This window comes from Mycteria americana, chromosome 10 (assembly GCF_035582795.1).
Source record: "Mycteria americana isolate JAX WOST 10 ecotype Jacksonville Zoo and Gardens chromosome 10, USCA_MyAme_1.0, whole genome shotgun sequence".
NCBI lineage: Eukaryota > Metazoa > Chordata > Aves > Ciconiiformes > Ciconiidae > Mycteria > Mycteria americana.
In genome coordinates, this window is record NC_134374.1 from 4,972,767 (window position 1) to 4,991,314 (window position 18,548).

At 40.7% G+C, this 18,548-nt stretch overlaps 1 protein-coding gene across 1 annotated transcript in view; it reads right to left on the reverse strand.

The window, feature by feature from the left end:
• IL1RAPL2 (interleukin 1 receptor accessory protein like 2) overlaps nt 1–18,548 on the reverse strand; it is a 384,679-nt gene that overhangs the window by 107,822 nt on the left and 258,309 nt on the right. The window contains exon 5 of the mRNA XM_075513515.1: nt 6,123–6,197. Within this exon, the coding sequence (XP_075369630.1) occupies nt 6,123–6,197 (75 nt within the window). The remainder of the gene's footprint in view (nt 1–6,122; nt 6,198–18,548) is intronic.

Consider the following 18,548-nt stretch of genomic DNA (forward strand, 5'->3'; position numbering starts at 1 on the left):
TTGATCTGTTAGGTGAAATCAAAGCTGAGATATTAGTTAATTATCTTAATTAGAGCTTTTTAATTTTGGAAGACAGGAAGGGGGAGGGATCTACATCAAAAATGTCAGGCATTCTCACAGAATGGGTGAAGAGAATGAGGAAAAAAGATATTTCCTTCCTTCCGTCCCCCTTCTTTTCACCCTAAGAGAAGGGATGTCCAATTTGATAGCCAATAGTCTCTATACAAGACATTCCCAAGAAAATCCTCCAGAGTCTAATCAGGCTTTAAGCTTTCAGAAGAGTTAGTCTGAACATCTTCTGTGGTGACTTGGGCATCAGCTGTAGAAGCCCAGCATGCTTCCGTGCCTACATCTTGCTCCCACTGGGCTCTGAGAACTCCTTGCAAATGTGTATGTGGGCTGCCAGCGCATTTCATACAGAGTGACAAGAGCTACAAATCTCAACACGAAAAGGATGGAGAAAAAAAATAAATAAAAAAAAATTGCAGCCCTGTCTCCTCCTTGCTCTCTAAGCTTTAATTTTATCTTCCTCAGACATCCCTTCTTGGTCTCAGCTTCACCTTTCTCCCAAGTCAGCCTCTTTGCTCACTCAGGGCCCATTTGGGTCAGGTCACCTCTGATTCCTCAAGGCTTGTCTCTTCTGTGCTGCCCCAGCTGAGCAGAGGGAGCAGGAGCCGCACAGGGAGAGAGGGCTACTGCCCTCAGAGAGGTGCAAAGCTCTGGATTTGGCCCAGCTCACAGAGACCCAGGTCTCCATCTGAGAGCCCCTGCTAAGCCCTAGGCTGGAGAATGCCTGGGGGGAGCTTAGGGAAAGAAAGGCAGAAGGGTAGCATGTAGCTACCGACATCTAAGATACCCGGTTTTCATACATGCCTGAGTAGTCATCATATGTGATCATTTAATCAAAGAGCAAATCAAAAGGCATGCGCCCAACACTCGGAGGCCTAACCATAGAAGAGTATCAGTGCTCTTTGCACACTGCAAACACACTAATGAGAATTCCTTCCCAAGTTCGCTTTCACATCACTTGCTCTGACTTACTTTACAGTTCAAAATTTCTGTATTGTTTTTTGTCCAAGATCGCCACACTATTCAACTAAGATGTTTATCAAATACCTATATCTTTAAATATGAAGAAAGCATGATTTCATCAGCAAATCAGTAATGGCAGACACTGCTGGATTGTCTTGAATAGACAGGCTTGGTATGAAATTGATGTCTCCAAAAGATCTTGCAGATTTTTTTTAAAATCATTATTATTTATTTTTAAGAAGAGAAGCACAGTCTCAATGAAAATTAAGACTGTGGACAGTGTATGTAGTATCTTAAAAGTGTCAGCAAATGCATGGATTTTCACTTCCCAAATGACTCCTTCCACCCAGTGCTTCAAACAAAAAGGACCTTTTTTTTTTAACTATTTTTATTCTATTCCCATACCTGTCAGCAGATGTAACTTTGTACATTCCCTTGCACTTGTTTTACAGTAGCTCTATTGATCTGCTTAATAACTAGTCCCAAGGAATTGCACTGTTAAATCTTCTAGGAACAAAATCTTTCTGAACAGGTCAGCTATTAGGAAAAATGAGAATCCTCATAAACTATGTGTTTTCTTTCCTCAGCATCTTTAGAAGCAGAGAAACTACCATGACAAAAGTGAGTTAAACCCCTTGACATTTCCCCTGTTCAGTAAATGAATTAACATAGATGTTTCTTGTTCTGTTTTCTAAGATTCCTACATTTCTTAAGTAAATGCCTGAAAACAAAACCAGTACATAGTTGAAAAGCAAATGATACATAAATAATATATTTAATATAGACACAAACACACGAACATTCATTCCAGTCTCAACTAACTCATTCATAAGGAAAAGACTAACTTAACATTGCAGTCACTGTAATACATGATACAGAATTAACAGACAGACTTAGCTTCTATTTTGATATTGTATTTTTAACTTTTTTGATACTCTGTGGAATAAACAAGTGTAAAATAGCAGCCATTGTGCAAGCTCGATGACTCTGGGAGCTGCTTATACATAGACTAGCTAGATACAGCTCCTACAAGATCCTTACAGAACCTTGTCCAGCCAAGAATCAGCAGAGCACAACTGGGCTTCCTTTCTTCCGCAAATGCTTATGCCCCTGCCATGTTGCTTTTACACCAGCTGAGAGCTGGCAGTGCAGTAACGCTCAGCTACCTACCTATCAGTCAGGTTTTGGCTCCTTGGTGCTACCAGAGTTGTGCAAAAGGAGCTACTCTGAAATCATGTAATCAAAACGCAAAGGATTGGTTATATTTCTTTCTGTGTTCTCAAAGCACTAAGATGAACAAAGGTAGCTGGAAAAGAATTTAAAAAAATAAATTAAGAAATCGGCAGAGTGATGTACCAACAAGTTGTCTTAAGACTTACAGCACAGCATGCTCCACTTACTGTCAGAACAGCTGTATGTGAAAATAGATGAGAGATCTTTAAAACTTACTGCACCACAGCCTCAAGACTTCTGACTGGGGTTTTGATCTTTACTTTTCTAAATCACAGGAGGAGTTCTCTAACCTCAGGGATTTGGTATGAACAATCCACGTACACACTTAGATTTGTATGGTCAATCAAAGTAACAGCAAGTTCCTGCTCTAAAAAAAGGGGTCTTTGAACAACTACTTTGAATCACACTGGCATAAGCTTTAACAAATTCACATTCAGAGCTTTACATGGCAGACAGTCACATTTTACAAACAGAGTTTGTAGGAATACAGAGTTATGGCACAAAACTCTTCAAAAGCAATCTTAAGGGCCTTCTGCCAAAGCCACACCATCTCCTGGGCAGAAGACCTGTATGTATTTTGGCTCAGACTATCAAATTTGATTTTTGTCATGAAGACAACTCAGGGATATCTTTTTTTCAGAAAGAACATGATATTATCAGATTAATGTCATATATTTGCAAAAACGTATACTATATAGTATGAATAAACATTATTTGTTAAAACCAAGATACAATACGATTAAATGTGCTGCATACTATGCAACCAAGAACTATTACTACGCTGACCCCAATGCAAAGAGCTAAAAAACAAATAAAAAGGGGGGGTTTTTTTTAGTTTTGTTTTTATGAAAAGGAGGCAGCAAATGAACAATTAAAAAAAATTCTGTCATTATTTTCTAGGTTGGCTCAGAGATGAAGTGATTAGCCGACCTGGTAAAGCAATCTGTGACAGTGAAATTGTTTTGGACTATTTCTCTAGTCCTCTGGGATGCTCTTTTGTCCTCCTGTCAACCCTCCTCTCTCTGGCTCTGTTTCTCCAGCACAAGCAAATACAGAAAACAAGAAAGAAGCAAATTCCAGTTTCTGCTTCTCTCTAACCTTGACGGGGTTGGTTTTGATCTGTCACATTCCAAAGGAAAAGGGAAAAGGCAAAAAGTACATTCATGCTCCTTAAGAAGAACAAGGCAGGCTCTGGGCCATGTTTGAAGCCTGAAGGAACTCTTTTATCCACTGTCAATAAGAATTGTGCACACCTATTTTCATTTGAATCTTCTTATAAAAGCTGAAAGCCAAAAGGTGAATACTGAAGTCTGCAATCAGGTCAAGTAAGCTGCTGAATAGTTAGGCCACTGCCTAGAGTTCTAGGAAGATTTTGCATTGCATTGTGCTAATCATTAAGGATAAAGACAGTAAATAATTATTAATCTCCTCTGCTTATAGAGCAAAGACAGCTATTTCTTTAAAGATTAGTCTTCCAATAGAAATCTAAAATAATCTGTGCAGAACAAGTAGATGGATTAAACTCCATTTCTTTTGTAGTTTAGTGGCACGTTCATACTTGCACAACCACTGAAAAAGCAGGCATATTGGGTGATTTGACTCCATGGGCTAAAGGCCCTGTAAAACTCAGAAACTTTGCTTTGATTTCTAATAAAATACTGAAGAATATCACTTGTTCAAAACTCCTAGGAGCTTAACAAGATTGCAAAAAAGTATTCCAGCAGATGACCCTACATAAAACTTTCTCCTCCTTTACTTTGCTGCAATCAAATGATTCGCTTTCCTGCAAAGCTCTAGTCCGTAGCGAGGGTCTGCAGCATATTGCAGAGGTCAGCAGAACCTCCCAGCCCAAAGCTGCAGGTGGCCTCCACAAGATGAAGGTGCTCCCTGAGAATTTTCTAGCTCTATCTATTTGCCATTTAAAATCAAGAGGGAAATCAGTGAACTTCATTGTATGTTAAAGAAACAAGTTCAGGTTATTCCGTAAGCATTAATCTTTTACACATAATATGAATATGGTTTAGTGGCAATAACCAAACCCATTAACATATCAGAAAAAAAGCACCATATGTAAATTCCCTGATCTTAGGGGACAACTAATGGATTACATTCCAGTATATAAAGATGCAAAATTTATATTTCCCTTTAGAGATATTCCAAAATCCTATTACTGAGCCATATCTCCAAGGAGAGGAGGAGGTTTGTCTGTTTCCTTCTTTTTTTTTAATCAAACCTCTTTTTAATCAGTCAGAACAAAATGTTTTCATGCAGGAAAAAAGTAGAAATTCAGTGCAAAAACAACAGAGTCCTGATGGAACAGGGAACTTGGAAGAGAAAATGAAGATGGAATAAAAATGCAGGAAACAAAGACGTGCACTCTTTGAGTGCCTTTATTACACAGATGTATGCAGGGACAGTTTGCTCCCAGAAGAAATCATTAGGAAGTTGACTTGTAAGAAGCTGGACCAGGAGACTCAATTCAGCCTTTTGGGCTGATCCAAACTTCGATGACTGTGTTTCGCTGTTAATTCTGCTGGGCTTTTGACTATGGCTTCAGACCCATTTTGTGTTTTCCCCTTTTAGGGCCAATTTCTGCTCAGCTACAGACACCTGAGTCCTGGGGAGGGAACCTGAACATGCACATACGCAAATGTCTGCAGAATTCATCTGGCACTGGCTGCTTCCGAGATCCACTTCTCTCTTTCCTGTGCAAGCCCTTACAGACTCCTGAGTCAATTCAGGTATCTGAGAGAAAGCTAATCTTTAAGATTAGCTAAGGTCACAAATGATTCATATTCTCACCACGATTCAACAATCACATTCAAGAATTCAAGCCCCATTTTTAAATACTTCATAGAATTTTAAGTGATTCACTGAAATTGTTAGGCACCTGGTTTAAGAACAAGGATAAGCCTTTGTACTCAGCTCAAGTAGGACCCTGTAGGGTTTCACCAAAACAAACAAACAGCTTTACTACAATGTCATCAGCCCACTTAAAATGTTTCATTCTGACCCTGCTTGCCTTTACACACCATTCCACCTCTGAATCCTAGCCAACTTTGGTATAAAAGGAAGAAGAGAGTCAAGCTCAAGATGGAGGAAAATGGCACAGCTTCAGCAGAGAGTGAATAATCCACATCTGCAACACATCGCTTGTAATTTAAGCTCATGGCACCACAGTCGTCAACAGCAACTCCAATTCTGCCTCTCAAAATTAGAAATCTATTTTCAAGTCACTGAAAAAAAACTCTTGAACTTCAAAGCCGAGCAGTTCTTTCAGCATCAAGATGCTCCACAGTTCCCCAAAGTTAGCAGAACTCTCTAACATTAGAGTTTCTCAACATGAGAGAAAATACAGGCTGCCAGCTGAGATTCGGACGGAGATGTGCATTCACAGAAGAATATATAACAGGAGTGAGAAAAGCATACAAGCATTTTAGTCAAAAGCCCTATCTGGTAAGCATTCAGAACAGCCTGAAAACGCACTGTTTGACATTAACTTTTAAAGGAATCAGCACTTCTTTTATGAGAATATTTGTCTTGGACAGGGTGAACATCAACTGGTCAATACAGCACCAATGTAGACATATATTACTCTATCAATCATATATTAAAAAGAGCAGCAGCACTTCATATTTAATACCCAATGTAACCAATTAGTACTGCCGTCCCCTGATGTTACACAAGTTCATTCCCTTAAATTGCCATGGCAGTAAATTCTACAGTTATAAATGAGAAGCTGCAAATTGATTTGCATGTAATAGCAGTACCACTAAACCTTTCTTACCACTTTCAATTTTTCCCATCTGCTACCAGAGTGGAAGTTTAGGATCTATTATTCCCAGAAGGGGACTTACCCAGCTGGACATCTATAACAGTTGGCTGGTTCTCCATGGGGAACAATGGCTTTGGAGGTTTGTCTGTGAGTAAAGCTAGAAAAGAAAATGAGAAAATGTAATGGAAAAATTGAGACCAATGACTGCAAAAGAAAAGCTCTGTCATGTAAGCAATCAAATGTTTGTACACTTGATGGCATGTAAACATTTATTACATGATACGGCTGTTACACTGCCAATGTGTTACCACTTTCCTAGTGGCTGTGGTGGCCCACTGATTCAACAGAAATGAGCTATTTCAAGAATTATATTTTTAATACAAAACAGCAAAACAAACTCCATTTCTCACTTTTAATCTACATATAATAAGTAGGTCAAGCATTTTAGATCCTCACCTTGCGAAGTTAACACACTTAATTAATTTGAAATGCCAACTAAATCTCTTTCAGTGTGACCAGTCCCAGCATGTCTTTATGCTTGCCCAAAACAGTATTTAGATGCTCAAAGAAAACTTGCACAGAATTTTGTCTGATGAATCCCAGCAGCTTCACACCTAGCTTACATTCCCACCCAAGCGGGTGGGGCACCTGATGCTCTTCTCAAAGCCCAAGTGGGGACCCTGCCTTCTGCTCTAGAGAAGTATCTCCATCCGAGAGCAGGAAACGTTACCCCAGCCTGGTCCTACCAGGTGACTGCTCCAGGCAGGTGACTAGGACAGACAGTCACAGACAATACTACTATTGAAAAGTACAGCTACAGGCGCAGGCTTCACGACCTGGTTTGAGAGCTTAGTGCCAGGCTGTGCAAATAGGTTTTGTAAGTTGGGGCTAGCTTGAAATAAATGACTGAGTATTCCTGGAGATGGGGAGAACAGCTTTTAATCAAATACTGCATCTTGTACTACACGAAATGAAACATTTCAAAACTACTTCAAAACTTTTCCACTTAAAATTCATCACCTGAAATTATTTGATCTGAGTTTGTAAAATGAATTTGCATTTAAAAAAAAAAAGACTAAGGAAAAATTGTCCTGATCTCCTCAGAAGCCTCAGCCCTTACTGATTTGATAGGAAACAAGTCTACCCAGCGGTTTGGTAGCTCAAGCTGAAAGTTGCCAGTGGCTGGGGCAACAGGTCTCCCTGAACCAAGCAGAGTGAGCTTGAGCTCAGGAAGCTCCTGGCCTATGCGCCCAGCTCAGCCTGAGCTTCAGCATGAGTCAATGGTTCAACACACCTTCCCTAGGGCTTTAAAACAAGTCGGCTGAGTGGCTGAAGCAGAGGTGCAGCAGTCCCACATTTCACTAATGTGGCCCTGACAACCAGCTATCAAGTAACAGCTGCATAAAATTGGAGGTAGCCAAATTATTGTGCTACCAAAAAAAAAAAAAAAAGTCAACCTACAAAACAATCTACAGAAAATTACAAACTGTATTAAAGAAATTCCTGTTTGATTTTGCTTTACAGTTGACGCTATTATTTTAAACTCCTTAAGAAGCGATTGTCAGCAGAATCCACTTCCCCAGTTCCATCTAAATGAAAATGGAGTTCCTTCCACTGATGCTACAGCCATCCTTTGCTTATCACAAAATAGGCATTTCGATAACAAGTCAGCAACCAACATTTCAGATCAAAATCATGTGTGTTTGTAAGAAGAACTCCTTGTACAGTTTACCCGCAAGGACAACACAGGAATCTCCGAAGCAATTTAAACAGCTTGTTATTAACACTAAAACCACAAGCAGGGCTCAGAATGAAAGATAAATGGGAAATTCTGTTAACAAGAATTCAGCAGTTCAAAAATGCTCATCCAATGCAAAGTCACAAGATTGACCCAGAAGCAACATCAAGGCTACCTGTACAATCGCATTATTTGGGGATTAACCTCTGAGTAGAAAATTTCTGGCAGAAACAAATAATTAATTTGCTGTGCTAATGCACCTAAGTCATCTGAATGTCATTAGAGAATAAGAAGAAAGTACCGCCAAACCTACACATGTAAGTACGGTCTAACTACTTACTTTTTAAGGAATTTCAATCCTAACTAAAGCTGAAAACTTCTAAGTAGGAGTTTTAGGCATCAAACCCAAGGGACTTCGGCAAACATTCCACTGATGATTTTTTAAGCAACGTATGCTTTTAAATTGCTAAAAGCTTTTGAGACACTCCTCCTCGTAAAATCCCATTGCATCCAAGGGGACATGGATAACTATTTCTCCAGCTTCTCCGCAAATCCCACCCTAATTCAAACAGTTAAGTTTCTCACTTGAAGGTCACACCTGCTTCAAGCAAAGCTCATTCCCACCACTCCAGGAAAAAAGTACATTCTCCAGGAAGTCCCAAGACACTGATAGCCAGCACATTTGGTAAGAGGGAATGTGAGAGTACAGTTTCAGTACTAACATTTTTCTGTTCAACATGTATAAGAGCTCTGCTTTTCTTATACTCTAATTCCTCACATGAAAAACCCCTGTCAATAAATAATAAGTTAGCAAGAAGCAAGAGCCATTAGACTAGAATTACATTAGATGAACTGTAACCCGCTGCCAGCCATAAGAAGGACCTCTTCACAGGTATTGCCTGCCATTTTCTCTCAACTCGTCACAGAAAAGCAGAGATGGTGTCGTCCGACCCTGGCATCTGCTGAGGGGGAACCTCATCACTTGAGTCACAACCTGACAATATTGCTTTTCTGCAGGTTTGGTTTGGTTTGGTTTCTTTATTGGTTTTTATACTGTCTAGGCAGACTTCCTCAGAGCACCTGCTGGAAGGAGGCAGGAAAAGGAAGTACTACAAAGGTATTAAAAATTTAACAATGTTCTTAACTGCCTCTGTGCAACTGAGGTCAGTAACTTCTTAAAAGAATGATCCAAAAATCCCTAGAAAATGCATTTTGGTAACTTCTTAAAAGAATGATCCAAAAATCCCTAGAAAATGCATTTTGGCCTAGGAACTGCACAATTCAGGCTTCTTAGGAACGTAACATGTTGGCCTGCATCTAAATGCAGGAGTGCCGCTCAGCACAGAGAGAAGAGAACGGCTACTGCCAGAGACACGCAGCTATTTGCTGCAGCTTCCACACGGGCCTGCTGCAAAATGTGCTGGAGGGAGTGGAAAGGTCACGGTGGCTGCAAAGGGGTTTTGGGATTTAACCCCAGTACTAACAGAATCAAGCCCTTTGTCCAGACTAGGTCAGAACAAGCAACACTCTCACCAACCCTTTACAGGACTCCTTCAGGAGACATTATGATGTGCTTAAAGCTCAGCACACACACAAGACCTCATAAGTAAAGTGAAGGCTGAAATGGAGAAAGAGATCTGGTTGAGAACGCAATTCTAAACAACTTGATATACCAGGTAAATCTTGTTTTGGGTGGAAATTTGATGGGAGGGGAAGCCCAAACCCCCCAAAACCTTGCATCCCAGTTGAGTGTGGTCCCTTGTACTTTGTGAGAGCATCAACAGAATTTCACGTTCTGGTATATTACCAACACTTTTTTCCTTAGTTTTTCAGGCTTTTGTTGCTACCTTTAGGCTTTTCTTGTACTATTATTTTTCATCTCTGGTACTAAATTGTACTCTGTGTGCATTGTAGGACGTGGAGAAAACTTGCTGGGGTAGCTGCATCCACGCTGCGCCAGCGTGCTCAGGCTTTCCTTACTTAATGTTCTTTGCATATCTCATTCCCACCTGCACCCCTTGCAACCCAGTCTGACCAGGGCCTCCCCCTGTTTCCCTTAGCATTTTTCACAGTCTTTGGATGTTTTCCAGATGTGCTCCTGTGTGTCACATTTTAAATGGTTATATTTTGCCATATTGTTCTTGGAGAGTAATCGTTATAATGAACTAGCAGCCTGTCAGAGCTCTTTACATAGGAACTGAAGTGGCCCAAAAGGATTTTGAGTCTAGAAGGGAATGAACTGCTGGCTCTTCAATGTCATATGAGTTTACAGAAAACAAAAGCCATTCTTATTTTAGAGGTCAGACATCAGATCACTTATTCACCTTATGAAATTCACTTTTGGTCCTTCTTAAACAGTAAGGCAGTACAGGATGTTCTCAGCTACAAGGGATTCTAATCTTTCATGATCTCTGTACTTGACAGAAGTACACAAACAACCTTTATTCAAATGCCCATTCCTCCAAGAGAAGTTTCTTTAATTCTCGGAATAGTTTTATAGATGTGCAGCACTGATTTCCAGCCCTGCTAGAAGGGGAAGCAGAACAAATAGTTAATGCTGTTACTGTATCAACATGTCTTTAATAAAGCTAACAGTATTATGTGTTCTTATCTAACTCTTACTTCACCTCCCAGAAAACCACTTTTAATTAAAACAACTAAACGCACTGCAAACACTCTTCCTATTATTAAAGGCACAGCAGTACTTCTGCAAAGAAATACGAATATACCTCATTAACTGTCACAGGAAGAGCTGGGATAGAGCTGTCTACCTTTTTTTTTTTCCAGACCCCTTGGAACATGCCATGCCCCTGGGCTGCTCTGACCAGCAATACTTACATGGTGAAGCCACTAGAACAAGGATGATATTAGTTCTTCAAAGCAACAACTCCTGCAGCCAGACAGATAGACCTACCTTTGCAAGATACTAGGTCTGAATGCAGCACACTAAGGGGTTTCTTTGCCTTTACTTGCCATTCTAGGATTTCATCCCATGAACAGGCTAGGACAGCTTTGGCTGCATTTGTTTATGCAAGCGTCAGCTGATACAGTAGACTACTGAATTAAGACTGAGGAGGGCGCACACAGGGCTTCTGTGCTTTGTCCCAGGGTAACACCAGGCACACTACCTGGGGCATTGCTTGAAGTCACAGGTACTGGACGTCAAGCTGGAAAGACATTTCTGTACCCAGAGGTACCTGGCAAATGCATGTGCCTCCCATAAGAGCTTGGTGGACGTGACCAGAGGCTGTTTAGCAGCCAGATTGCTAGGAGACTGCTTAAAGTGCTGTTTCCTCCTATGCTTATATTGACCCCATTAGAAAGTAATACACAAACTTTAAAACAATAATCAAGTTGCTGTGATTTCAACACTTGTCATGTTTTTTTTCCATAGGAGATTTAAAGGCACGGTGTTGTACAAATCAATACTCTGATCTGATCCTCTGTAACTGTTCATCGAGGTGTATTTTCTTTCCCAGAACACAGGATACTTTTATTCTCTCTTTTTCATAGGCACAAGGAATATGCTGTCATAGGAGAAGCATCTCAGAAAAGCAGAGGAGAGACCTGCAAAAGATTTGATCTCTCCAATTAGTTACACAGTGCTCTTCAGCAGACAAGGGAGAGCATGACTTGCTGCACGGGGCAGTGTCTACCTACCCACAGGACCAACAGAAGAAGACAACAGCCTTGAAGGAGCAGCTCCTGCTTCTAAGTGCCAGTGCAGCATAAGAGCCTAGAGGCTCATTTTTTCCCCACCACTGCCTTACTCTTTCAAAAATGTCTCATTCCATATTCAAACATATATGACACACTAATGAGTTCTCCTGAAAAAGCACAAAGCAGCTGAAAACATACAGCCTTAGGATATCATTACTTAGGGATAAGCAGTGATAACCAGTTAGAAAAACTACCAGGCATCTCAGTAAGCACCAGTTCCTTCACAGTTTGTTATTTTATTTAACACAGCTCTATTTCCCTATGCTATTTCCTACCTTCCCCCTGCAGCAGCCTCACAGTGCTCTCCCCACTCCAGTCAGACTTCTTTTACAGCAACCATGGTGAGAGACAGACAGCCCAAGCTGTTGCTACAATGAACACAAGTCTCTTACTGCAGTTTTTGAGTGGCTCAGCTAAACACAAGTTCTGAATTTCACGCAGATCACCTTCCCCCTGTGCCATGCAAAGGCATGCTCTAAGCCAACGGGCATCACCTGTGCTCCAAGGACCTGAACTGCTACCAGTGTGAAGCCAGTCAGCACCGGGGTCATGCTCTGGAATCCAGCTGCTTATGATTTGAAAGGCCTCTTTCTTGTGCCTCAGCACAGCTGGAGTGTTTTCCAGACCAGAACTCTTCTAAGGGAGATGAAGGCAGAAGGCTAAAAATGTTAATTCACATGTGGCTAAGAACTGGTCAATTGCTGGGGAAGGGTTTTCTTCTTCTTCCTTAGGGTGGATAATGACTTTTCCTCTTCTTGTGATAAGCTCCCAAAGTACATTTGCTGTTCTATAATTTTGCTATTGATGTACCTCCTGGACATTTGTTCATGTAATTTGCAATGATGAAAGGAACAATTATCCAAATATGAAGCAGAATGCAGGGAATCTAACGAAATAGTTTCAAATCTTCTATGAGACAATTACATGCCAACCTACTTCCTTCAATCAAAGGGTCTGGCATTTTCCCACCATTAATTAACACAGAGCCTCTAGTATCATTCAATCAACAATCTGGCTAACCTTTTGACAGCAGAACCGATCTGGTTGAATAGCATCCTCTGGGGCAAATAACAGCATGCCAAATCCTTAATCTGAAACTAGCTCATACCCAAAGTTAAGCTTTTGTTCACTCCTAGTTCAAATACACATGCTTCCAGGCATGGCTTAGATCTACTTTGGCATCTAAATATCTTGGCAGTGACATTGCAACTTTCACACCATAGATGAAGATGGAACTCACTGCATGCAAAATGCTAAATCAATGTCAACCAGAGGGCACATGTTGTTAAGAGAAGCTCGGCATACACCTTTTAAAAAATACGTACCTAACTCCCTTTGGCTCATCTGAAATCCCAGCTTGTGCCAACAGATTGCTCAATGGCTGACAGTAAAACGCTTCAGGCCTGACCTGCTACTGCTTTATCTTTTATGTTGCTGCTTACACCTAAGCAAATCTGTGAGCCAATTGTACAGATGTAAATGTAAATGTGACAGCTATAGTCTTGGCTGCCAGGGACTGAACTGTGCACTTGCAGAGTTAAAAGCTTGTCTAAAGAGCCAAAGGTTCCCACCTGGACTTGTAATAAGCATACTTTGTGGACTGAGCCTCTAACACACATCCACCAGCAAGTCCCACTACCAGATCAGAACGAAAGCTTTTCATTTTCTTGGCACAGCAGTAAATTACCACACAAGGTGAAAAGCAGTAGAAAACCACATAAAGCAACTCATTCATAAAAATGCAGCTTTGTGAGGCTGTTTATATGGGGACACTGTTCCCTGATTAGCTGTATTGTAGTGTGTTCTACCAGTCAGTCAAAACACACTTTTCCAGCATTCAGCTATTGTGCTGCCTTTCCTTCACCACAGTATCAAGCTGACAAAATGATTGCACCTCCATCCGTCATTTGCTGTAACAGAAATAAAGCCATTGCAACAAAATGTTGTCAATGTCTCCACCTTTGAAAATAAACACTGAACACTTACTCTCAATAAACTCAAACTCAATAAACTCAGAACTTGTGTGGAAGCCAGGAGTCATTAACCAGGGACAAAGAGTTTTTCTCTATTTATTATTATTCAAGCAGCAAACGCATCTTTTGGGACAATGGGGTGAAATGATACAGCAACTGGATGCCTCCCCCTCTGCCACCATCACCATGAATATCGCTTTTTGAAAACTCTACCTAGGATCAAGAGTGCCTTAATGCACTGTTTTGTCTGCCTCTGTGGGACAATTTTCTGCAAGAAGGAGTTTAGCATTTTTATATTAGCAGTAAATAATTGGAATTCATCACATGAATTCTTTTTATGACATAGAAAGAAGGACAACACAATCACAGTTTTAAGGAAGATGCTGTGTCCATGCTGAAATGCAGCTCACAAGGGAAATGAGTTTTGAGGCACTCGAATGCTCTTGGATCATTACTGGTGGGTTTGATTCTAACCCATTAAATCCTCAATGAGTTGGAATAGACCCGTGTTTGACAGGTCATACTACTGGCACCAAGAAGAAGCTGGCCATTACTGTAGCCCCCTTGACTTTGAGAACAGTCAAAATCCTAACCAACTGGCTATGTCTGTCCTGTTCTTGCCAGCTGCTCCAAACAGCTTCTGCTGCAGGCATGACCTTGCAGCCCATGGTAACTGTTTAAAACTAGTAACAGCAGCTGGCAATTCCAGGTGCGAAATAATCTCTGAACAAGAAGTCTTGCTGCCAGTCTTCTCACCTAAGATGTCTTCAGCTACTGCACACAGGATGCTATCAAAGTGCATGGAGATAGCCAAACTGCTTTGGAGAGAAGAGCAGGAGCATCAGGTAGTAGATGAACTCTGTTGAATTCATGGAAATGTTAAGAAGAGTAGAAATTAACTAGATTTTGGGTTTGGGATCTTCTAGTTTTCAGATTTGTGCAGGACCTTCTTCCCCCTTCTTACAAGGCAATCAAGTCATACAGGGCTGTAGAAAATGAAACGGTGAGATCCTGGTAGAACTTATGCAACAGAATATGACTTAGGAGGGCTCTGGTGAAGTGGAATAGAAACAATAGCATAGATCACACGTTACTGAAGCACAGATGGCAAAATCCCACAAGATGCCCATCGCAAAGTAATTACAACAGGGCTGAACACTTAACACTACTGCAATATACATGTGAAATGCCAGTGGCAGCTAACTGTTACGCATGTCCTGACGTGAAACATTCAGTGATGCTGATGGTGTGGGTTACTACCAGTGCTGTCACTAGAGTTGTTGCAAGGTGGAAAGTAGAAGTTGCAAGGTGGAAAGTCGTTGCTGGAAAGTAGAAGAATTCTGTGTTAGCAGGGCTCTCACTGTACTGATGCTACCGAGTTTCCTTACTCCTACGGTTGCCAACACACCTTTCTTTTCACTGCTTTTCTAAATTTCACAGATTGGATTAGATTATGCATGATCATTTTATTCCTTTCCTAAATGTGGATCATGCAGCTTTCTTTTATGAAGCAAGCATGAGTTTCCTCCGAAGTAGAGAAAAAAGTGTAATAAATTGTTCCTAAATGTAAATTACATTTTCCTGCCATATAATTCAGGAAAATCTCAAATGGAGTGTGCTTTATTTAATGAACAGAGTGTATTTAACACAAAGGACACATCATTTCATCTGCACTCAAAATGTTTCTCTTGGACTCTGAGCAGAAATAAGACGCTTGAAATTACCCCCTATTTCAAGGAGATTTGCAAAGAACATTTTATGACATTTTATCTTTTGGTTTTTTTAATTCTTTTTTCTTTCTGTCATATAAAAAAGTAAAGAAGTGGTGACGGATGAAGCCAGATCCCATCATCCATCTTGAAGGGACAGCTGGAGACTTTGCATGCAAATGAAAGCTATCATTCTTGTCAACCTGAAGCCAGAGTACCGAAAGCCTGCAGTCCACAACCAATTAATATTCCATGATCAATTTGACCACTTGTGCACAGTGAACTACTGCACCACAGCACAAGCCCCGCAACATGAATTATCATGGAGTGGATTTTATGTGTTGTTTTAATAAAACTCAAAGCAATCCATTATTCTCTGAAACTAAAAACCTCATACTAAATATAGTGTATCAAAAGGGAATTATTGTGGACGATGAATGCCAGCTGAACTAAGTATTAAGCACCTATGGTACTATATCTAGGCAAAACAATGGGTGCTCTTTTTGGGGCTGCGAAAAAAGCCATCTCCAAGCTCAATAGCAGCCTCCAGCCAGTGCACAGCACAATCTGGCGAAGGAAGAGCCGGTGCCATTTTGCCACCTCTCTTAGTTTGCTATTTCAGGCAACTGCATGGCTTCCCTGTGCCCTGAGATAGCCCTGAGTCAAAACCTGTGTTACAGACCAAACACTCCTCTGCAGTTTTTCAAAGAAGAGGACAGAGCTACTGAAGAGCAACATAAAAAATGTTTTTCACCTGAAGTCTCAAAGGCAGTAGAAACCATTTAAAACTTGTACTTTGGACATGATTAGATGTTGCACAGTGTAACAGCTTAGCCTGCTTTGATGTTCAGCAGGACCATTACAATTTCAAAGCTGCCATACCACCAACAATTTTTAGATGGAATTTCAATTGTAAATTTTTTAGATTAACGGCATTCACAAGTAAGAAACATGGAACTTCTGCTAAGTCATCTCTTGCCAATTGATTTCGCTCCATAGGGGGTTAATGAGTAGGTTTCACCCTGCCCCATCCAGCCTATTAATTCTGATGCATTCTTTGGATTAGCACCCTGGCTTCCAAAGCTTGCTGCAATGATGAAAAATGTTACTACACTTGACAAGGAAAACCTTTTCATAAAATGTTTATGCAATATTTATGTAGGTTCTTTGTCTCTAATTTGCCTTCTAAAGCTGCAAAATATATTCCACCAGGTTTTGCTATTATTTTTTCATTTTACTATTGAAGAAGTTTTGAATTGTATTATTCACTAAGCACATGTTGCATTGTTAAGATAAAATTAGGCTGAATCATGTCTATTGGTTGGATGAACAGGAAAATGAATAAAAGCAGGCATAATATAGGCATGTAAAGAAATCATATATACACTCACTACTGTTTATCCTGCCTCATCACCGAAGATCAAGAAAATGTAAATCTTCTGATGAAGGACAATGCTTTAAGAAATGAAGGAGATAGTTATCCCATGAAATTTGTCTTCTTATTTGAGACAATGGATTTAAAAGAATTAACAAAAAAAGTAGTATCCATAGAAACCTCTGGCGGGACGACCCATTTTCAGAGTCAGCGCTGCTGCCTTTCACCACTTGCATGAGAGTTTCTACCAGCTGATGGGAAGCAGAACAGCCCCCTGGTCATCAGCGTGGGACCCGAGACTTTCATTATCAGCTACTATCAAACACAGGGCAGTTTTCTGATCCGAGAATGCAATTTCTTTTTCACAAAAATACAAACATGCGCAAAGCACTGCCTCAGAGAAAGATGCTATGGGAAACTTCACAGCTTTGGTAAAACAAGCTCCAGATAAATGATTTGCATCCTAAGTCAGTGGGCACACTCTCACCCCCATGCATCAGGTTTACAGGAGGCAATGACTCAACAATAAACATGTAATATTTTAAGACTAACATATTACTTGAGAATGTTTAATGCTCAGTGGAGACACAAAGAATGGCAAGCAAACCTCCAAGGGGAATGTGACTAAAGGCTGCATAGAGAGCTATATGTACAAAAGGCACGAGGACAAATGCCATTCCAGTGCCCACTGGTGCATCTCTGTGCAGCGCCGCTAACAAGCCCAGTGACACACAGCACAGTTGAGAGGAACAAATTAACTTCCCAGCAAAACAATTCAAAGACCTTGTGGCAACACTAAAAGCAATGAAAAAGGGTGATGCCATGGCCAAAAAAATGTCTTTGGGACTATACTTGTTTTCAGTCTATGTGACCATTGCTAAGCAGGCTGTCAACACACCAGGAATTTATATCAAAGGAGCATAAAATAAACTTGACAGCAGAGTAAGCGATGGATTGTACCTGTCCCACAGGTCAATTTGGGCACAGGTTATACTGTATGCAGCAGAAACTGCAGGAGGGCCTAGCTTCCAAATCCCCTGAAATGTGAGATTAAACAGTCCCACAGGCACTCCAAATGGCTGCAGATAAGGATTTAATCCTTCAGTATATTTCCTCCATCCTTTATTAAAAGATGAAGATAATCTTTAAATCAGGAAAAAAATAGAAAAAAACAATGGAAAGAGCCAAAAAACATCAAGCAGAAAAAAAGGAGGAAAAGGAGAGGGAGAGGGAGAGGAACCCACCTTATTTTCATTAACAAATCAGTGCCAAGTGTCCCCTCAGCCAGGGCTATACACACCAAGTGCATGGGAAGGGGAACTCGCTCCCCCCAGCCTTGGTGGACAAGACAGTACAAGCTCTCTGTGAACGGTGCATGGACACGATACTGATGGGCTGCCCAAATACCCAGATACTCTGCCTGCCTCTGCCTGAACTACTTGCACATATGCAGGCTCTTGGAGAGGGGTTTTCTGTTCTCCCACAATTTCTCCATCCGACTGCCGGGACAGAAATCACTGCTCCTACCCCTCAGTCACTGGGACACTGGTGGTGAAGGAGCTCAAAACAGAGATCACTTTCCTCAGCTTCTACATTTCTCTGCTGTTCTGAGAGGACACTTATTACTCAGCTTTTAGGTTTTCTGCTGCTTTTTTCCAGCAGCCAGATACAAGTTTTGCACCAGGAATGTAATTTCTGAGAAATTTCTCATGAAATTGTGTCAGCTTGTTGTAACGAACCTGCTTGACACTTCATTTTCCTGTTGAAAGTGTCTTCTGTTTGTCATGTGTTGAAGCAATTTAAGATTTTGCTTTGACATTTTCAACAAGAGAACAAGACGATTCAATCTGTTCTAGGTAGTAATTGCCATTACATTTAAACTACATCATTCAAATGAAACTCAACATACTATTTTAACTGCCATTTTATATCTTATCTATGATTATGTAGTACTACTGCCCCAGCTCATGGAATGTTCAAGCAACAAAGTAAG